Source organism: Callorhinus ursinus, unplaced genomic scaffold, assembly GCF_003265705.2.
Source record: "Callorhinus ursinus isolate GAN/ISIS: 27379988/994484 unplaced genomic scaffold, GSC_fseal_2.0 scaffold1, whole genome shotgun sequence".
Taxonomy (NCBI): domain Eukaryota; kingdom Metazoa; phylum Chordata; class Mammalia; order Carnivora; family Otariidae; genus Callorhinus; species Callorhinus ursinus.
Window position 1 is genome coordinate 101,947,871 of NW_027397063.1, and position 22,763 is coordinate 101,970,633.

Sequence of the window (22,763 nt, forward strand, 5' to 3'; positions counted from 1 at the left end):
TATTAGTGTCATCTTCAGTTTTTTTTCACCAGTGTTGTATAGTTTTCAGAGTATAGGTCTTTCACCTCTTTGGTTAAAATTATTTCTAGGTATTTTATTCTTTTTGGTGAGATTGTAAATGGGATTGTTCTTAATTTCTCTGTCTGCTACTTTAATGGAAATGTAACCAATTTCTGTTTCTTTGTATCCTGAAACTTTACTGAATGCATTTATCTGTTCCGATGGTTTTGGTAGAGTCTTTAGGATTTTCTATATACAGTATTATGTCATCTGCAAATTGTGACAGTCTTCCTTCTTCCATACTGGTTTGGATGCCTTTTATTTCTTTTTCTTCTTTTGACTGCTGCATCTAGGACTTCTGAAGGATACCATGTGGGATAAAAGTGGTGAGAGTGGACATCCTTGTCATATTCCTTATCTTAGAGGAAAAGCTTTCAGCTTTCTGCATTGAGTATGATGTTAGCCGTGGGTTTTTCATACGTGGCCTTTATTCTGTTGACAAACGTGCCCTGTCAACCCACTTTGTTGAGAGTTGTTCTCAAGAGTGTATCTTGTATTCTCAAGTGCTTTTTCCCGTGCATCTTTTGAGATGATCATATGATTTTTACCCTTTCTCTGGCCGAGATGATACATGATATTGATTGGTTTGTGAATCTTGAAACCACCCTTGCATCCCTGGAATAAATCAACTTGATTTTTGTATATGCTTTTTTTTTAAAAAAATGTATTGTGGAATTTAGTCTGCTAATAATTTGTTCTGGATCTTTGCCTCTATATTCATTGGAGATACTGCCTCTTTGTCTTTTTTATTATACTTTTCTGATTTTATATCTTAGTTATCCTGATCTCATAGAATGAATTTGGAAGTTCTTCCTCTTCTATTTTTTATGATAGTTTAAGAATAATTGTTTTAAATCTTCATTAAACTTTCCTGGAAATCACTTGTGAATCCATCGGAATTGATAGACTTTTTTTTACTGTGAATTTTATTCATTAGTTATACAGTTTTGTATACAGTGTTCAGTTTGTTTATATTTTGTATTTTTTTCTTCAGTCTTTCAATTTTGTGGTTTTTAGGAAGTATCCATTTCTGTTAATTTTTTGTCCTCTTATTTTTCATGGTGGGATCTTGTAATCTTCTATGGTTCTCTGATGTTGTATGTAACTATTCCTTTTTATTCTTTGTTTTATGTTTTTAGTTTTTTTTAATTTGATGCACCTAGCTAAAATTTTTTGGATGTTGTTATAATTTCAAAGAACCAGCTTTTAATTTTATTAATCTGTTCTATTTTTTTGTATATTTATTTCATTTATTTCCATTCTCGTTTTTATAGTTTCCTTCTAATTGTGGTCTTCATTTTTTTCTATTTTTCTAGTTTCTCTATGTGCTGGGTTAGGTTCTTTATCTGTCTTTTTTTTTTTTTTTTAGTCCCTTGAGTTAGACCTGTGTCAGTGTTAACTTCTGTCTTAGATCTGCTTTTGCTGCACATCATATATTTTCAAACATTGTGTTTTTGTTTTCATTTGTCTCATGATATTTTTTAATTTTGTTTGATTTCTTCATTGACTCATGGTTTGCTTAATAGTATGTTTATTCTCATGCATTTGTGGTTTTTCCATTTTTCCCTTGTGATTCATTTCTAGTTCCATATCATTGAGGTCAGAAGAGATACTTGATATAATTTATATATCCTTAAATGATTGAGGCTTTCTTCGTATTATATGCTGTGAGAATATTACATGTAAGCTTGAAGAGTGCATGTATTCTGTAGTTTTTGGATGAAATGTTTGTATACATCTGTTACATTTGTCTGGTGTAGTGTTTTGTTCAAGGTTCCTATTTCCTTACTGATTTAATGTCTGGATGATCTTTCCATTGATGTAAGTGGGGTGTTAAGTTTCCCTACATGGTTATGTTACTGTCAATTTCTCTTTTTGTATCTCTTAATATTTGCTTTATCTGTTTAAGTGCTCCTATGTTGCATGCATAGATGTTTCCAATTATTATAATGTCTTGTTGGATTGATCCTTTTATTATTTAATTTTTTTTTACTCTTGTTACAGTCTTTGTTTTAAAGCCGATTTTGCATTATATAAGCATTCCTACCCTAGCTTGTTTCTTTGTTTGTTTTCACTTTCTTGGCATTAAATATGGTTTTCCATCCCTTTATTTTCAGTCTGTGTCATTAGGTCTGAAGGGAGTTTCTTCTAGGTAGCATGTTGATGAATCTTGGTTTTTTTCTGTCACCTTATGTTTTTTTATTGGAGCATTTAGATCATTTATATTTAAAGTAATTATTAATGGGTATGTACTTATTGCCATTTTGTTGATTGTTTTCTGATTGTTTTTGCAGATCTTCTGTGTTCCTTTCTTCCTCTCTTGCCCTCTTCTCTTGTGATTTTTCACTTTTAGTTTTTATGCTTGGATTTCTCTTTGTTTGTATATCATAAGTTTCTTATTTGTGGTTACCACGGGGTTCATATATAACATCCTAACTGCATAGCATTCTGTATCAAATTGATGGTTATTTAAATTTAAACAGATTCTAAAAGCATTACATTTTTACTCCTCCCCTTGCACATTTTATCTATATGATACTATATTTTACATTTTTTTATTTTGTTAATCCCATAACTAATTCTTTAGATAAAATTAATTTTACTTTTTTGTTTTCACCTTCATACTAGCTGTAAGTATTTGATCTACTACATACACTTTACTTTTGCTTTTACCAGGGAAATTTTTTCCTTTCATAATTTTCTTCTAGTTTATGTCCTTTTTTGCTTAAAGCATTGTCTTGACCATTTCTTGTAATGCCAATTTAGTGATATTTAAGTTTTATTTGGAAAGGAAACTATCTTTCCTTCAATTCTGAATGATAACCTTACTGGGTAGAGTATTCTTGGTTGCAGGCTTTTTCATCTCAGAACTCTATTTCATGCCACTACGTTCTGGCTTGCAACATTTCTGCTAAAAAGTCAGCTGATAGCCTTATCAGGCTTCCCTGGTATGTAACTAGTTGCTTTTCTCTTGCTGCTTTTAAGATTCACTCTTATCTTTAATCTTTGACATTTTAATTATTATATGTCTTTGTATAAGCCTTCTTGGGTTTATCTTGTTTGGTTTATTATTTGTGCTTCCTGGATCTGGATGTCTGTTTCCTTCCCCAAGTTGGAAAAGTTTTCAGCTATTATTTCTTCATGTAAGCTTTCTGCTCCTTTCTTTCTCTCTTCTCCTTTTGGGCCCCTTGTGATGTTAATGTTTGTATGCTTGATGTTGTCCCAGAGATTCTTTAACTTATTTTTGTATGCCCTTTTTCTTTTTTCTATTCAGCTTGTGTTCTTTCCATTACCCTGTCTTCTCTCAGATCACTGATCTGTTATGCATCCTCTAATCTGCTGTTGATCCACCCTAGCGTATTTTTCTTTTTAATTATTGTATTCTTCAACTCTTGGTTCTTTTTTATATTTTCTATCACTTTTTTGAATTTCTCCCTGAGTTCATTCACTCTGTCAGGTCTGGTTAGCATCTTTATAACCATTACTTTGAACTCTTTATCATGTAGATAGCTTATCTCCACTTCATTTAATTCTTTTTCTGAACTTTTATTCTTTTGTTTGGAACATATTCTATGGTCCCCTCATTTTGTATCATTTTCTGTATTGGTTTCTATGAATAAGGCAACACAGCTACCCTTGAAGGAGTCTTGAAGGAGTGGCCTTGTCTAGGAGCATCTCCTGTGTAGACTACGTATTTCTGGAAGACTGCCTGGCTGGATCAAATGAGCACAGGCTAGGGGTCCTGGGGCACTTCACACCAGGGCTGCCTTGGGCAGATGGCAGGAGCTGAAGTAGACACAGGCCAGGGCTTCCCAGAGTGCTCTGCACATGTGGTGATCTGGTGGGATGTTGGAGCCAAAGCAAATGTGTGTTAAGAAATCCTACATTCCTCTATACTGGGGCCACCCTAGCAGGATTGCTGGAGCTGAAGCGGGAGCAGCCTATGGGGTCATGGGACAGCAGGAACTAAAGCCTCTGTGGGTTGGGTATGTCCTGGGGTGCTTTATTTCCAGGATTCCTTGGTACTTTAGTTAGCATAGACTGGAGGTGTTCTGTTGTTTAGCATGCTAGGGCCACCCTGGTTGTATGGCTAAATCTCAGGCAGGTGCAGGCTGGGTGGCCACTGTGGGGGAATGCTAAGGGCTGGTGTGGCCTAGGGCCCCCAGGGTTCACTGAGGCAGCAGGCTGGCTAGAGCACCCAGACCCTGCTCCTGTTTCACTATCAAAGTGAAGGGGGAATATAAAAAAAATATCAGCACCGCCTATCTGGAAAAGTGTTCCAGCAGTTTCTTCACCATTTAGATGATATGCTATGTTTCATAAATGGGCTTCCTTTCTTAAAGTCTAGTTGTCCTTTCATTGCAGTTGGGTTTCCGACACAGGAAAGAAAAACCATGTGAACCTTTTCTGCTGTAGCATTTCAACTCTTTTAACCACTGCAAATAGGATTTCTTTGATCTGCTCTGCTTAATATGGAAAAGTCTTGCTGTTCTATATTTGGAGACATGAATTTCCTAACTTAAATTTAGCAGAAAAATAAGACATGAAAAAAAATTTTAAGAGAGGAAGAGAGGGGCAGAGGGAGAGGGAGAGAGAGACTCTTAAGCAGGCTCCATGCCCAGCATGGAGCCCAATGTGGGGCTCGATCTCACGACCCTGAGATCATGACCTGAGACAAAAATCAAGAGACACTTAACTGACTGAGCCACCCAAACACCCCAAGATATGAAATTTTAACGAGATTTGCCTGAGAGCTCAGGTGTTGGGAAATTATAACAAATTAAAATATCTGTATTTTGATATTTGATAAGTCTTACTCGTGATACTTTTGGTTTAGGCTCATGTTCCTTGAGCATTCATCAATTTAATTTAATATTAAAGGCCTTTACTTTATCTCATCCAAAGCTGTCTTCATGACCTCATCCTATTGCTTAAACTCTTTCTCCCATACCACACTTTTTTTAAGTCCCTAAGCATGGGTCTTGGCTGTGCTTTTATCTTTTAGGATTTGTCATTCTTTTCAAATGCAAAAGCATCTATTCTTATAGATTACCGGAATTTGATTTAGTCTTCTCACAATGGTCAGAAGTAAATTCTCTTTTCTAAATATAGAATTTCAAGAAGAAGGAAAAGGGCATTTGTAGACTATAGAGTTTTAAATGATCTGTCTAGTTAGGCATATTTTAAGCACTATATCAAAATCTTGATAATGCTGGAATATGTCACTGTTATATTCTGGCAAGATTTGGAGAGAATACTGCCCAAAGAAACTCCAGATTACAAAACTGCTACAATCCATCCAGAAAGTGACTTTTCACTACTGAAGATGAATATCTTAAATCACATTTGGCCATTTAATTCTAGATTTTGAAGTGAAAGAAAACCTTCAGACTCTTCCCTTTTGTATTGATATGCTAGATCACAGTTTAATGTGACATGCCACATTATAATGAATGCCACTGTGCAGATCCCATCTTCCATGACACAGTGGGAGTGCTTAGCTTTGAAGCAAGAGTAGGCAAAACTATGGCCAAATCGAGTCTTTGTATGGCCTGTGAGCTAGGAATTTTTCAGTATTTTTAAATGGTTGAAAACAAAATCAAAGTAATATTCTGTAATACATTAAAATTACATAAAATTCACATTTTAATGGCTTTAAATAGTTTTGTTTTGTTTTGTTTTTGGAATGCAGCCATGCTGATTCATGTACATATTGTCTGTGATTCCTTTCACTAAATTGAGAGGATCGAATACTAGTGATAGAGACCCTTTGGCCCACAAAGTCTAACATATTCACTCTCTGGCCCTTTGCAGAAAAAGTTTGCTGACCCTATGCTAAAACCATACACTTTCCTCTGCATTGTTCCATGGCTATCCTCGGAGCACATTAATTAAAACCTCTCCTGGGGAAAGGTTAAAAAAAAAAAGTGACTTTTCTTTGATAACTGGTGGTCTTTGGAATCTTTGCTTATTGAATATTTCCACAAAAATCTTTGTTCTTTCATAATTTCCTAGCATGTCTGTAGCTTATTTAAGAGAAGTGTCTCATATATTTTACAATTATGTTCACTGACTTAAAATAATGAGGAATAAAAAAGAATATTTTTGTGAATTATGCATGTAAAACAAGTCCTAAAAAATCTAAGATACCTGACCCCGTAGAAACTGCTTCACTTATTCTATCTGTACTTTATTCTGTAATGTACTTGAAAACACAGCTCTATAGATAGATAAATGATATGAGGCATATAAAGTTTGTATGAAATAACAAGACTTTCTTACTATACCATCAGAGAGACTGGCTTTGGAAAATCACTGCATTTTGGTATCAGTGAAGAATGAATAAGGTCTAATAAAATATAGAATTAAGTCAAAGACACAAACTGAGAGAAAAAGAGAATAGGAGGGAGAGATAAAAAAGTTACCAGTGTATTTGTTCACTTTAAAAAATAATTTTTAAGGCATCATCTGACAAGGATGCAATTCTCTAGACCTTAGCCTATTCAAAATTCCAACCATGTATTTCAGGACAATGAAAGTATCTTACTCCAAAACTCAGTACCTCAGAATACCTCAGTGATATGGGAAGCTTCCTTCTGCGGCTAGTGGCCTAAACAAACACTGTATGTTCCACCCATAATTATGGTTCTGGATTCTTTCCCTCCCCTTCCCAGTGACTGACCACAGAAACCACCTCAAAATTGTTCCTCCTCTAAAATCAACTTCTAGGGTGATTAGTGAAGTTGACTGTAGTGCACTTGAGTTCTCCTGATGGGCATAGCTCTAGTCACCCTCTGTATGCTCTGAGAAAATGCTCATGAAATTCTCCCTATGTTGTACCACCACTTTTCCACACATGAACATTCATTCACCTTTGGACAACCTCTGAGACTTCATCTCAAAGAAATAAGCGGTCCCAGGTCTCTTAAATATATCTCCTGCCAATGCTTAAGAAATCGTGATGAATAATGTAAATGTTCACCAATCATGGCCTTTGATAAAGTACCTGTTACAAAAGCTACGTGTAGCATTTATGACCAGAGTGTGATAGTTACATCAGTGGGACCTCTATTTCTAAACTATTGACAACTATGACTTAAGTTTGGCCATTATTGTGCTGCTTGCTTGCCTTGGTCTTCTTTCAGTTCTGCATCTATGTGGGGTTCTCACTTTTTTCTGTGCTAGCCCTGGATTTCCCAGGATCCTTGGAAGTCATCAACCAAAAATACAATATTGATCCATCATTCCTTTTCTCTTTTATTCTCTGTATACATTCTTAACAGTTGGTTCCTAAATGGTGCTTTCTATCTAACATCTCTATCTTCATAACCACTACTTTGTCATCTTGAGGGTTGGACTATATAATTGCTTCCTAATTTGTTTTTATAGTTCCTGTAATCTGGAGTCTATGGATTCATAAGACCAAAATGCATTGGCTTCACATTATCTCTAAGTCTTCGAAAATTGTACCCATATTTGGTGTTATGAATGATTAAAGGACTGAGGGTCTGGAATACTAATAGTTCATTGATATATAAGTGCTTTAGGGCCTGCAGTTTGACTTTGGTTGGCTGAGATACAATTGTATTGGAACAAGGCTGATACTGATTGATTTCTATCATCTACAGTATTTGTTTTCATGGCACTTATCCCTTGCCCCATTAGACTGTAACTTCATAAAAGTAGTGGCCAGGATTTTAGGTCTACTTACGTGCTGTTGAAATCACTCAGTGGATGACTAGATTATTTGGTTAATTAATATGAAAATTATAAGGGTGGGAGATAGTAATGATTGTGCCTGATTAAAAGATATATAACAATTTCGACATCTTTTTATCTGTTGACATGCGTATGAGTGAGTTTAAAAATCTAGGATTTGGGGGCACCTGGATGGTTCAGTCGCTTAAGCATCTAACTTTGGCTCAGGTCATGATCTGGGGGTCCTGGGATCTGGCCCCTACAACAGGCTCAGCAGGGCGTCTGCTTGTCCCTCTTCCTCTGCCCCTCCCCCTTCTTGTGCTCTCTCTCTCAAATAAGTAAGTTATGATTGTCAGTTAAAATATGATTTGTAAATGCTTGAGTTTGGTTTATTGGCATTAAGTGCTCTGATTGGGGAGTGAGAGGAGATGTGGCATGATTGATAATGTTAAGGATGAGGAGTAAGAAGTATGTAAGTATCAGGATAAGAAGCAATGTTGATGACATAGATGTGAGATGTAAATTCTCAGGGGTGATATAAAGGGTAAAGATGTATATTTGTGATGTTTACTAGAAAAAATATCAAACCTATAAATTAACCAATATTAGGGAAAGACTTACTAAAAAGGAGAGAAGAGTGATTTAAAAAAAAAATATATTAGGTAAACTGTAGTGAGAGGTAATTACAATAGCAAACCAGGCTGGAAGTATAGGTGAATGATCATGGCTCAGGAAACAGGTGTAGGAGTTCACATTAACTCTAAATTTCCTTGCCAACAGTGAGACCTTGGCAAATTCTATGTGCAGTCAACTATAGCCTCTTCCTCTATAAAATATCACTGAAATTTCACATATTGCTTATAAACTTTAAATGATACATACTAAAAAATGAAAATGATTTGTAAATCTTAATCTATAGAAATAAATTGCATTAATAATATGGGTGGAAAGGAGAATGGTCCACTTTAATCCTTGATATACTGTGGACCCTTCAAATTTTACAGTAGTGTAAATGTAAACAGAGCAGAAGGCTAGGAAAAGTGGGTCTTAAGAGCAGGGGCCTTGCAGGGGCACCTGGGTGGCTCAGTTGGTTAAGCATCTGCCTTTGGCTCAGGTCATGGTCCCAGGATCCTGGGATCCAGCCCCATCTTGGGTTCCCTGCTCCCTTCTCCTCCCTCTCCCCCCTCCCCTGCCTCCCTCTCTCCCCTTACCCCTCACCCTTTCTCCCCTACTCCCTCCTCCTCCATCTGCATGCCCGCTCTCTTTCGCAAATAAAATCTTAAAAAAAAAAAAAAAAAGAGCAGGGACCTTGCAGTTAAAAGTTAATTCAGTATTGTATTCTGACTCTGATTCATTTAAATTCCTTTATCCTCAGAATCTCATCTGAAAAATGGGTATACTTATAGCATCTATCTCTTGAGAATATTTGAGAATTATGCAGCATTTGTAGAAATAAAGCAGTTGTAGAAATTTCCCTCATAAAAAGAAAACAAGCAAGCATTCCTAAATGGTTATCTTCAAAACTGACAGCACAAAACTTTGCCCCGCGTCACCACCCTGGGGAAAAAAAGGGATATCACATGTCACAGTCCTTCTCCTGTGGTTTATCTTAGTGGGGGTCTGAGAGTCCAGAGTTTGGTTAGAAATTGACTTTGACCATGTGGTTGGTCATCCAGGAGCTTTAAAAGAAAAACTTTTGATTCCAAGAATCCACAAATATGCCATATTTCCAAAATAATCATCCAAGTTTGGACAACACACATGAATTTTTAACCTAAAGAATCATGTCAGCTCTAAGGAGCTAAAGACCATGTTCATATCACACATGCTTCTAGAGTTTCTTCTGAGTCCCTGATTCTATAATTTCACCCTGGTAACCAACTTATTACTCACCATAAATCATTTGAATGCTTAGCCATTGGATATGGAACATTCCCAGTGTTTGGCTGAGTGAGGCAGACATGGCTCTGTGGTTAACTGCTAAAGCTATATAGTGCCAGGCTGCCTGGGTCTGAGTCAACTTTAGGTTCTCTACTTAAAAGCTGCAATGACCTGGAGTAAGTCACTTTTCTTTATGTGCCTCAAAATGGAAATAACATGAATACTTTCCTTTTAGGTTTTTTGGTGGTGTCCTGAGTTTTAAATGAGTCAGTATTTGTAAAATGCTTATAATAGTTCTTGTCACAGAGTAAAACCTCCAAGATAAGCTTGTTTTCATTATAGGAAGTTATTTCCCTAAACTAGCAATTCTCAAAATTTAGCTACACAGGAATCATCTGGAAAGCTTGTTAACAAACGGACTTCTAGGTCCCATCCCTGCAATTTCTGATTCAGTGGTGGTTCTGGGATGGAGTCTGAGAATTCTTTACTTATTTATTTATTATTTTACTTTATTTTTATTTATTCATGAGAGACAGAGAGGCAGAGGCAGAGGGAGAAGCAGGCTTCCCAAGGAGTAGGGAGCCCGATGTCGGACTCGATTCCAGGACCCCTGGATCACGACCCTAGCCCAAGGCAGACGTTCAACCACCTGAGCCACCCAGGTGCCCAGAGAACCCATTTTTTTTTAAACAGGGTCCCAGGTGAGGCTGATATTGTTTGTTCCTGAGTTCCACAGTTCTTAAGTATTCATTTCAAATTCCCATCAAATCTTATATACAGTATAACCAGAGAAAGTGAAACAAGGCCATTTTAGTTATATTAATTCAGTGTTTATGAGTCAAAACATCAGAAGCCTGGTCTACAAATGCAGGAGCTATTAAACAAGGTCTCAGCGGCTAGTGGCAATTCCTGGACAGTGGGGGTGGAGACAGGGGGTGGGGGGAACACAACCCGAGCAAATAATTGCATTTAAATCCAGTTCTCCAATGATCCTTTTCACAAGAGAGTTTCTCCAAATGGGCCAAACAGGAGATTCAAACTGCAGGTATCACAGGTTATCCTCGCCAACTCTCAGCCTTCGGGCAGGACTTGGGGGAGCTACAGATGGTGGTGACTCAGCCAAACTCTGAAACCCACAGGCCCACCTGTCAACAGTGAAGGAGATCAACGTGGGCATGAAAGTCCAGCCACTGAAACTGTCCTGCCCACCGGCTCCCACTTGCACGGGAATTAGAAGTCTAGGAGGAAGTGAGACAGAAGGCGAACAGGCGTCCCGCGTTCTCTCAAAAATAAAGAGCTTGGTGGTCGTTTATTTTACGGGCGCCGCAGAGCCCCGGCGGAGTCCCCAGACACACAAGTCAACGTCACCACGGTCCCCGCCCCGCCTTCCCTCCTCGGCTCTGAAAGGTCCCGAGACCCAGCGGCTGAGCTTGGGACACTGCTGACAGCGTGAGCCCACTGGTCACCTGGGCAAAGAGGTGAGCGGCTCCGCCAGTCCTTTCCTGGAAGGGGACAGACGGGACGCTCGAGAGACTAGGGGCTCGGCGTGGGAACGCGGCGAGCCCCGCTGCAGGAAGCAGCTCCGGCGAGTGCACGGGGAGGACGCCCTGGGGAGCGAGGGGCCATTAAAGCAAGCAAGAGCAAGTCACCTCTTCAGTGACTGGCGCCAGGCAAAAGATGCACTCTGAGCAAAGATTAATTCAGTAGCTGGAGACCCTTATTGTGGGCATCTATGACAGATCTGTCCAAAAATAGAGAAACTCCTGGGACCTGGGGGGAAAAAATGGAGTGATAGTTATATTTCAATGACAACTTTAGGGAAAGGAAATTTTAAAACTTCCACTTTGTCTTTTGTTTCTGTAACAATTATAATACAGGAATGCTTCTGTATTCTGGATTAATGTGGGCACACACGGGTTAGAATTCACTGAATCTGTGGACGCCCTCCAGGTCTCTCTCCAGAGTATCACTCCTGAGCTGCAAGCCGAAAAGCCTAAGCCATCTGCTCATTTTGGGGAGCAGAGAACTTGTCCTCACTCAGTTTGGGATACAGTTTTCCACTTCCTGCTAAGATTTTCTGTCTCTGCCTGGGGCAGGAGAGGATTCAGAACCAGGAAAGAGCTCAGGTACTGTCCATTTCTATTTCGTTATATACATTTTCAGGTTTAAATTTGTGGGAATGCACTGTCCATACGTTCTTGTAGAGTTGTGATTCTTTTAAATAACTCTCATGTGGGCATAACCCAGAACTTCTGTTTTCTAGCTGAACGAGAGAATTACCTTTGTCTCATCATTTGTTTTTTTACTTAACTAATGATGGAAGGTGGAAATGCTGTCTCCAATCATATGTTTACTTAAAATTTTTGTAATTGGATGGTTATAATGACAAAAGTCATGTGATTAATCCTATATTAAATTTTAATTTGGACTAAATTCTGATAATAATTCCATTATCTTTATATGAAGACTAGCAATTCTGCCTCTGTTTTTAGTGTTGTTTATGGCTAAAGGATAGCTGCTGGTATAATCCCAAAGAAACCAATTCTATCCTGAGGAATGTAATTTATAAATTAATTAATTTAAATTACGAAGGTCACTTTTCTTAGAAAAGCACAATAAAAATTTTATTGCAATCCTTGTATATTCTGAATTTCAAGAGAAAATTAGGTTTGGATCCCTCAGCTTGCCCCACACATGGGTAATAGAGATCATTTTTCCAAGAAGCTGAGCATATTTCTTCCCTGATGATGCTCCCCCCCCCCCACTCCCATGGCAGACAGGAGGAGGAGGGGGAAGAGGAAGTGGAGGGGGGGAGGAGGGGGAGGGACCAAGGAAAGGTACAGAGAGACATTCTAAGCAAAGCAAAAGCACCCAGCAGCTTGTGTTCCAGGGGTCAAGGGTGGCCCATTCCAGTGCAGGTGCAAGACTCAAGTTATCTCATCCAGTAAGTCACCATGGCTCATGGTCATTCCATGGCAGTGAAGTGTGCAATGTGTCTTTTTTGGCAAGGACTAGAGGACATGTTTGAGATTTATTCACCCTTCCAGTGGAGTATTATAGCTCTTAAAAATGTTTTTGAAGAAGGTTTAATGAAGCAAAAAACAGACCTTATATATTCAATGAATAAAATGTGTTACAAATTTCGTTTGATCACATATACTCACACATACACACAGAAACATACACCACCTATACAAGGCTGAAAGGAATACAGCAAAATATTAATGATTATAACTGGGTGGTGGGAATATGAGTAATTTTCTTCTACTTATTTACAGCTTCCAAACTTTCTATGATTAGTTTTATAATCAGGTTTTTTAAAAGTTGGTCTAAAAGAACTAACAGGTAAACAGGAAAGTAAGCCTCTGTATTTCCGTTGGCATAATACCTTTGTTATGGTCTCTATTTTTTCTTTTCTTGAATCTCTAAGTCATAGGGATTATTGCTTTTCATTAAGAAGTGAGAAGCTGTGAAGGAATTTTCACAACAATTAATATCCCACTTGATCACAAGGCTATGTGAAGAGTCAGTTTTACCATACAAGTTGTAAATGAATGAAATTAGCTACTTACGACCTTTCAGAAACCTCTCCCAGATCACCAGACTTAGTGTGTGTAGTTGTACTGGAACTTTGCTCAAACCATACCTATAACTCTGAGGTGTGATTTCTCTCCCCCCCCCCCCCGCCGCCCCGACCCAGAATGAAGGTGGAAGGCAGAGGAATCACCTGCTTGCTGGTCTCCTCCGTGGTGTGCCTGGTGGCCAGCCCTGGGGGCAAGGCCTGCCCTCGCCGCTGTGCCTGCTATGTGCCTACAGAGGTGCACTGCACATTTCGGTACCTGACCTCTATCCCAGACGGCATCTCACCCGATGTGGAGCGCATTAATTTAGGGTGAGTGGGGGCCCTCGTCCCTTTCTCAAAGAGAGATCACACTGATGCTTTGTCCCCAAAATAGCAAAACAAAACTTGTGAATTTAGGAGATGAACCAAAATTGTTTTAACAGTATTTCTCATCTGAAATAAGCACAGGAAGATCTTAAGTTTGTAAGGGACAACAAGCAACATTTTCCTGGTAAACTTTTACTAGGAGAAGGTTCTAGAACCTGAAATCACTCTCCGTAGGATGGGAGGCCCAAGATTACAGAAGAACTTCATTCTGGCTACCTTTTTGCTGGAAAATAGCATCTGTTAAGAATTAGAGGAGATAATAGGACACTGGAAGTGTCCTCCTATATATAAAAGGTATGTATGAAAAGTTGGTTAGATCTTTTAATAAGACCCTTGGACTTCTTTTCATGCAAAGTGACTTATTTAAAATTCTTTCAAAAACGTAAACCTAACTAAATCTGCTAAAAGGTGACTATATTTTAAAGTTTCGTGAAAAACTGTGGTGTGTGCGTATGTATGCACATGCAGTCAGATTGAACATCATGTATTTGATAATAGTGAGCACCTACCATATGCCAGGGATACAACAATGAACAAGATGTATTATTCACTTCTAGAAGCTAGAGTGAAATGGAGAAGACAGATGCACAATCAGTACAATTAGTAAGAACCATCAGAATGCATACAAAGTACCTTGGAACCATCACTAATGATAATAGCTAACACTGACTGGGCCCTTACCGTGATCCGGCACTGAGCTAAGCATTCTCCATGTATTCACTCACTTAATCCTCAGAACACCTTGTAAGTCACTTCTATTATTTGCACTTTATAGATGAAGAAACGGAGGCTTAGAAAGATTGCTGATTTTACCCAGGGTTGACTGACTACCAAGGCCTAAATTCATAATCCTAGCCAAACTATTTGGCCAAACTCTTTGGTTAAGAGTCCAGGTTTCTTAACCACTACTTTATAGTGAGAAATTCTACCTGGAAAAGCAAGGGGTGGGAGGCGGGCATGTCCTCAAAGAATGGGCTGGGCCTGACCAGGAGTCACAAGTAGAGAGAGGTGGAGTCAAGGGCATCCCAAGCTGAAGGAACAGCATATGCAGAAAGGGTCGAAAATGTGGAGGGATGTGGTATGTCCTAGGAAGGGGAATGTGGACAGTGTAACCGAGACTGCCAGGACTGGGGAGTGGGCGGGCCTTCTGTGGCATCTGATGAATCTCAGTATATGTTAAGCATTTGATTTTCTCCTTCGAGCACAGGTTATAAAAAGGGAGGTATTGGGGCACCTGAGTGGCTCAGTTGGTTAAGAGTCTGCCTTTGGCTCAGGTCATGATCCCGGGGTTCTGGGATTGAGCCCCGCACTGGGCTCTCTACTCAGTGGGGAGCCTGCTTCTCCCTCTCTCTCTGCCCCCATCACATGCTCTCTCTCTCTTTCTCAAATAAAATCTTTAAAAAAAATAAAAATAAATAAAAAGGGAGCTACAGTCTTTGTGTGTGGACGTGCGTGCATGCACTGTTGCTTTGACATCTGAACTGCAGCTGACAGGCTTAGCTTATGCCTGACATTTTAATTTCAGGTACAACAGCTTGGTTAGATTGACAGAAATGGATTTTTCTGGCCTGAACAAACTGGAGTTGCTAATGCTGCACAGCAATGGCATTCATACAATCCCGGCTAAGACCTTCTCAGACTTGCAGGCCTTGCAGGTAAGACTGGGGGCGGTGGGGGGGGAAGGTGCAGGTTCAAGAGGCGAGATGTACCCTTGAATGCTGACCATTCCAGTGGAACCCAAAAATCAACATTCTGTGTATTAGAGGGAGACCTCAAAGGAGGATGTCCAAGACTGATTGCTCTTTAAATGCAATAATATGTGGAAATTAGAATAATAAGAAAATTCTGAGGCATTTTCTCAGATCTAGGCTAATAGGAAAAAAAAAAATTAATACCCAGGGATTACTGCACCTTTAAAATTTAATCCAGAAAGGCTACTTCTAGTCCTGTTCATCTGGGAGTTGTTGTCTTAGACAGAAGTTAGCTTTCTACACATAAATATACTTTTTAAAATTTTTACTTGTTCAAAAAATTTTGAGAAGTTATGGGGACTTCTAAGAATACATCAAATATTACAAGAATTATCACTCCAGTAAGTGACAAAGTAAAGATAAAACACATCTAAGGATAAGAAAAAAGGGGATTATGGGGAAATGTATATGGAAAGATCAGTATGTCTGATACATATGTAGGACTTAAAGATTTTGAGAAGCTAACTCAATTCAAGATGACGATCAAATTTTTTAAATACATGAAAAAAAAAGCTGTTCAGGAAAAGCACAACCATATGTGATTTATTCTTTTAAAAAATTTTTTTTATCACTGTGTATTTGACATACAATATTATGCTAGTTTCAGGTGTACAATATAAGTGCTTCAACATTTATATACATTAGGAAGTGATTACTATGATAAATCTAGCTACCATCTGTCATGGTACAAAGTTGTTAGAGTATTATTAACTATATTCCCCATGCTGTACATCACATTCCTATGATTTATTTATTTTATAGCTGCAAGCTTGTAACTTTCAATCCCCTTACCCTGGTTTCCCACCCCCCACCCCCCAGCAAATAACAGAATGTTCTCTGTACCTATGAGTCTGTCTGTATCTTTTTTGTTTTTTGGAATCCACAAATAAGTGAAATTTCATGGTGCTTGCCTTTCTCTGACTTATTTCATTTAGCATACTATCCTTTATCCATGTTATCACAAATGACAAGATTTTATTCTTTTTTATGACCAAATAATATTTGTGTGTGTGTGTGTGTGTAGATACAAATATACATATATACACATACATCTTCTTTATCTGTTGATGGACACTTAGGTAGCTTCCATATCTTGGCTATTGTAAATAATGCCACAGTAAACATAGGGGTGCATATATTTTTTTGAATTAGTGTCTTCATTTTGTCCAGATAAGTATGCAGAAGTGGAATTGCTGGATTGTATGGTAGTTCTAATTTTAATTTCTTGAGCCATCTCCATACTATTTTCCACAGTTGCTGCACTATTTGTATTCCCACCAAGAGTGCACAAGAGCTCCCTACCTCTAACATCCTCACCGACACCTGTTGTTTACTGTGTTGTTAATTTTAGCCATTCTGACAGGTGTAAGGTGATATCTCATTGTGGTTTGGCTTTGCATTTCCCTGATAATAAGTGATGTTGAGCATCTTTTCGAGTGTCTTTTGGCCAACTGGATGTGTTCCCTAAAAGAGATCTGTCTGTTCATGTCTTCTGCCCATTTTTTAAATTGGATTATTTGTTTTTGGGGTGTTGAGTTTTATAAGTTCTTTGTATATTTTGGATACTAACACTTTATGGGATATGTCATTTGCAAATATCTTCTCCCATGCCATAAATTTTGCCTTTTAGTTTTGTTGATGGTTTCTTCGCTGTGCAGAAGTTTTTTTTTGTGGTTTTTTTTTTTTTTTTTTTTTGATGTAGTCCCAATTGTTCATTTTGGTTTTTGTTTCCCTTGCTTCAGGGGACCTATCTACAAAAAAGTGGTAGGGCTGATGTCAGGGAAATTTCTGGCTGTGCTCTTCTAGGGTTTTTATGGTTTCAGGTCTCACATTTAGGTCTTTAATCCATTTTGAATTTATTTTTGTCTATTGTGTAGGAAAGTCATCCAGTTTCACTCTTTTGCATGTGGGTCTCCAGTTTTCCCAACACCGTTTGTTGAAAAGATTGTCCTTTTCCCACTGGATATTCTTTCATGCTTTGTTGAAGATTAATTGACCATATAACTGTGGGCTTATTTTCAGGTCTTCTATTCTGTTCCATTGATCTTTGTATCTATTTTTGTGCCAGTACCATAGTGTTTTGATGGCTATAGCTTTATAATATAACCTGAAGTCCAGAATTGCAATGCCTCCAGCTTTGCTTTTCTTTTTCAAGATTGCTTTTACTATTTGGGGTCTTTTGTGGTTCTATTCAAATTTTAGGATTGTTTGTTCTAACTTTGTGAAAAATGTTGATATGTGGATAGGGATGGCATTAAATGTGTAGATTGCTTTGGGCAGTATGGTCATTCTAATAACATTTGTTCTTCCAAACCCTGAACATAAAATGTCATTCCACTTCTTTGTGTCCTTTTCTATTTCTTCATTAATGTATTATAATTTTCAGAGTACAGGCCTTTTAGCTCTTTGGTTAGGCTTATTCCTACCTATCTTATTGTTTTTGGTGCAATTAATTGTAAAAGGGATTGTTTTCTTAATTTCTCTTCTGCTTCATTATGGGTGTATAGGAATGCAACAGATTCCTGTATACTGATTTTATATCCTGTGACTTGACTGAATTATCAGTTTTAACAATTTTTTGGTGGAGTCTTTCAGGTTTTCTATATATAGAATTATGTCATCTGCAAATAGTGAACGTTTCATTTCACTTTACCAGTTTGGATGCCTTTTATTTCTTTTTGTTGTCTGACTGCTGTGGCTAGGACTTCCAATACTGTGTTGTATAAAGGTGTTGAGACTGGACATCCATGTCTTCTTCCTGAACTTAGGGGAAGGGCTGTCCATTTTTCCCCACTGAGGATAATGTTGGCTGTGGGTTTTTCATATATGGCCTTATGTTAAAGTATGTTCCCTCCAGAACTACTTTGTAGAGGGTTTTTATCATGAATGGATGTTGTACTTTGTCAAATGCTTTTTCTGCATCTATTGAAATGATCATATAGTCTTATCCTTTCTCTTATTCATGTGATGTGATGTTGATTGATTTGCAAATATTGAACCACTCTTGCAACCCAGGAATAAATCCCACTGGATCAGGGTGAATGATTTTTTTAATGTATTGTTGGATTTGGTTTGCTAGTATTTTGTTGAGGATTTTTGCATCTATGTTCATCAGAGATATTGGCCTGTAGTTCTCTTTTTTCTGGTATCTTTATCTGGTTTTAGTATCAGGGTAATGCTGGCCTCGTAGAATGAATTTGGAAGTTTTCCTACTTTTTCTATTTTTTGGAGTAGTTTGAAAACAGTAGGTATTAACCCTTCGTTAAATGTTTGGTAGAATTCACCTGTGAAGCCCTCTATCTCGTCCTGGACCTTTGTTTGTTGGGAGCTTTTGGACTACTGATTCAATTTCTTGCTGGTTATTGGTCTGTTCAAGTTTTCTGTGTCTTCTTATTTCAGTTTTGGTAGGTTTTATGTTTCTGGGAATTGATCCATTTCTTCTGGGTTGTCTAATTTGTTGGCATATAGTTTTTCATAATATTCTAATTGTATTTCTGTGGTATTGGTGGTTATTTCTCCTCTCTCATCTCTTATTTATTTGGGTCCTTTCTCTTTTCTTTTTGATAAGTCTGTCTAGAGGTTTATCAATTTTATTGAATTTTTCATAGAACCAACTTCTGGTTTCATTGTATCTGTTCTATTGTTTTTTTTAGTTCCTAGAGCATTTATTTCTGCTCTAATCTTTGTTATTTCCTTTTTTCTGCTGGTTTTGAGTTTTGTTTGTTTTTTTCTGTAGCTCCTTTAGGTGTAAGATTAGGTTGTTTATATGAGATTTTTCTTCTTGAGTTATGCCTGAATTGCTATAAACTTCCCTCTTAGAACTGTGTTTGCTGCATCCAAAATGTTTTAGGCCATTGTGTTTACATTTTCATTTGTTTCCATGTACTTTTTTATTCCTTGATTTCCTGACCCATTCATTGTTTAGTAGCATGGTATTTGACCTCCACGTATTTGTGCTCATTCCAGACTTTTTCTTGTTGACCTCTAGATTCATAGTGTTGTGGTCAGAAAAGGTACATAGTATGACTTCAATCTTTTTGTATTTGTTGAGGCTGGTTTTGTGGCCTAATATGTATTCTGTTTTAGAGAATGTTTCATGTGTACTTGAAAATGCATATTCTGCTGTTTAAGGAGGGAATGTTCTAAATACATCTGTTAAGTCCATCTGGTCCGGTCTGTCATTCAAAGCCATTGTTTCCTTGTTTATTTTCTGTTTAGATGATCTGTCCATTGATGTAAATGGGGTGTTAAAGTCCCCTACTATTACTGCATTATTTTAGTTCTGTCATTTGTTATTAACCGCTTTATGTATTTGGGTGCTCCCATGTTGGGTGCATAAATATTTACAATTGTTATGTCTTTGTCAGATTGTTGCCATTATTATATAGTGCCCTTTGTTGTCTCCTGTTACAGTCTTTGTTTTAAAGCCTATTTTACCTGTTATAAGTATTGCTACTCCAGCTTTCTTTTGACATCCATTTGCATGATAAATGGTTCTCCATCCCTTCACTTGCAATCTGCAGCTGTCTTAAGGTCTAAAATGAGTCTCTTGTAGGCAGCATGTACTGGGTCTTTTTTTTTTTTTTCTTTTTTTAATCCATCTGTCACCCTGTATCTTTGGAGTGTTTAGTCCATTTAAATTCAAAGTAATTATTGAGAGAGAGAAGATATATCTATTGCCATTTTATTACTTGTTATGTGGTTGTTTCTGAAGATTTTCTCTGATCCTTTCTTTCATAGTTTGCTGGTTTTCTTTAGTGAGATTTTTGGATTTCTTTCTATTGAGTCTTTGCATATGTATTAGTGGTATTTTGATTTGTGGTTACCATTAAATTTGTACATAACATCTTCTACATATAGTAGTCTGTATTAAGTTGATGGTCTTTTAAGTCTGAACCCATTCTTTACTCCTCTGGTCCCCATGTTTTAGGTATATGGTATCATATTTTATATCCTTTTATTTTGTGAGTTCTTCGACTGGTTTTTTATATAAATATTCATTTTTACTGCTTTTTTGTTTTCTACCTTCATACTGTCATTTTTGGTCTTTTCTTTCCACTCAAAGAGTTCCCTTTAATATTTCTTGCAAAACTGCTTTGATGGTCATGAACTTCTTTAGTTTTTGTTGGAGAAACTATTTCTCCTTCTATTATAAATGCTAGCCTTGCTGGACAGAGCATTCTTGGCTACAGGTTTTTCCCATTCAGCACTTTGAATATATGCCACTTCTTTCTGGCTTGGAAAGTTTCTGCTGAAAAATCTGCTGATAGCCTTATGTGGGGGGGGGGGTTCCTTTGTATGTAACTGTCTTCCTTTGTCTTGCTACTTTTAAATTTTTTTCTTTATCACTATATTTTGCCATTTTAATTAAAGTACATCTTGGTGTGGATCTGTTATTGTTGATTTTGTTGGGGGTTCTCTGTGCCTCCTAGATCTGGATATCTGTTTCCTTCCTGAGATTAAGGAAGTTTCCAGCTATTATTTCTTCAAATGAATTCTCTGCCCCAATTTCTCTATTCTTCTTCTGGGACTCCTATAATAAAATTTTATTACATTTGATGGAGTCACTGAGTTCCCTAAGTCTGTTTTTGTTTTGCATAATTCTTGTTTCTCTCTTTTCTTTAGCTTGATTACTTCCCATTAGTCTGTCTTCTAGGTCATTAATATGTTCCTCTGCTTCTTCCAGTGTGCTGTTCATTACATCAACTGTTTCTCATTTTGTTTATTGAGCCCTTTATCTGTGCTATGTTATTCCTTATCTCTGTGTTAATGGTGTCACTGATATCCTCCATTCTTTTCTCCACTCTAGTGAGAATCCTTATGATCATTGCTTTAAATTCTCCATCAGGCATGTTACTTGTATCTGTTTTACTTAGAACTCTGGCAGTGGCCTTGTCCTGTTTTTTCATTTGTGACAAATTCCTTTGTCTTCTCATTTTGTCTAAGTCTCTGTGCTGTTTCTCTGTGTTAGGAAAGTCAGCTATGTCTCCTGTTATTGAGGGTAATGGCTTTATGAAGAAGAGTTCCTGTAGTGCCCTGCAGTGTAGTACCTCGTTTTCCCCAGGGCGTGGAGCCTCCAGGAGTATCTCCAGAATGTGTTGTGTGAGCTCTGCTATTGTGTTGTGACTGCTTTATCCTTCAGGCCAGTTGTTTGCAGAGGCTCTCTGTCTGTTGTTGGCAGTGTTTGGTCCCTGGCCTAAATGTGGTGTGTTTTAACTAAGTGTGCTCTGGTTTGCTTGTGAAATGAGATCTGTTGCCACTGCCACCAGAACTGAAGCTACACAAAACTCTCAGGTCAAGAGACATGGTGTTGACAGGGGTTTGAGCTGGTCTTCTGAGGGAGGCAGCCCACTGCCCTGGGACCGAGGCAAGCTTGACTGGGAAGGGCAGTTCTTCTGGAGCTCAGGCAGGTGGGGCTTGGTGTAAGCAAGTTAGGTAGTGAGTATTGGTGCTGCATTGGTTCCCACGGGTGGCCCTGTGCTTATGTTGAGGTGCAGGGGAGGGAAATAGAGCCTTCCACTTTCTTTGTTCCTGGAGGAGTCTCTCTGTGAACACTGCACCTCTGGGACATAAACCTCTAGTTGCTCCCCAGGCACTCTTCAGATCTACAGTATGTCTGTGGGCTGTTTGCCCTGCCTTCTTTCCAAGTAAAGCCTCAATGCCTTCCAATCTCTCCCAGAGCTGAGCACACCAACCCTTAAAACTCCAGGTTTAAAGTCCTGCTAGTTGCAAGAACTCACAAAATTCGGGCCCTCTCACTTTCCAGGCCAATTGCTATGGGCATTCATTTTCCCCATGCATTCCCCTGTTAGTCTGTCTTTTGCCCTTCTCCATGACTGCATCTCCCCACCACAGCAGCCACAATCCATACCTCTTCCAAGCTGCATCTCTGTACTTTGTCTTCTTTGATGTGGCCTCTTCTCTACGTTCAGTTATGGAGTTTGTTCTGCTAGTCTTCACATGGATTTCTGGGGGGTTTTAGGATGATTTGATAGTTATCTAGTTGTATTTGTGAGATGAGAAGAGCCTAGGGTCCTCCTACTCCACTGCCATCTCCCCCTCACACCTAAATGAATTTAAAAATTTTAAGAGGATCTAATATAACAGGGAGATTATAACTATAAGCAAAATATTTCCAATGTGTAGAGGGCACTTCAGAGCCATAGTCCACAAGACTTATATGAATCAAAATCAAGTAGGTCAAATAAAAACCCCCATTGAAGGAGTTGCCTTTTTAAGCCAAATGGTCTGTTAGTGATTTTATGTAGCTGAGTTTCAACTTCCCCCAGAAGTGTTAATTCAGATGCAGCAGGTGGTGTTGACCATAGGACAGATATATCCTTGCCCAGCTAAAAGATAGTCAAGGGCTATCCTATTATCAAAAACTATGTTGCCAGAGAGCCTACGAATCTTTGTTGGGCAGC

At 38.2% G+C, this 22,763-nt stretch overlaps 1 protein-coding gene across 1 annotated transcript in view; it reads left to right on the forward strand.

Moving 5' to 3' along the window:
• The first annotated feature begins 11,077 nt into the window (after nt 1-11,077).
• Nucleotides 11,078-22,763, forward strand: part of IGSF10 (immunoglobulin superfamily member 10) — a 60,917-nt gene continuing 49,231 nt past the window's right edge. Inside the window, exons 1-4 of the mRNA XM_025880365.2 lie at nt 11,078-11,117; nt 11,590-11,765; nt 13,340-13,531; nt 15,114-15,243. Of these exons, the coding sequence (XP_025736150.2) occupies nt 13,341-13,531; nt 15,114-15,243 (321 nt within the window). The 5' untranslated portion in view covers nt 11,078-11,117; nt 11,590-11,765; nt 13,340. The remainder of the gene's footprint in view (nt 11,118-11,589; nt 11,766-13,339; nt 13,532-15,113; nt 15,244-22,763) is intronic.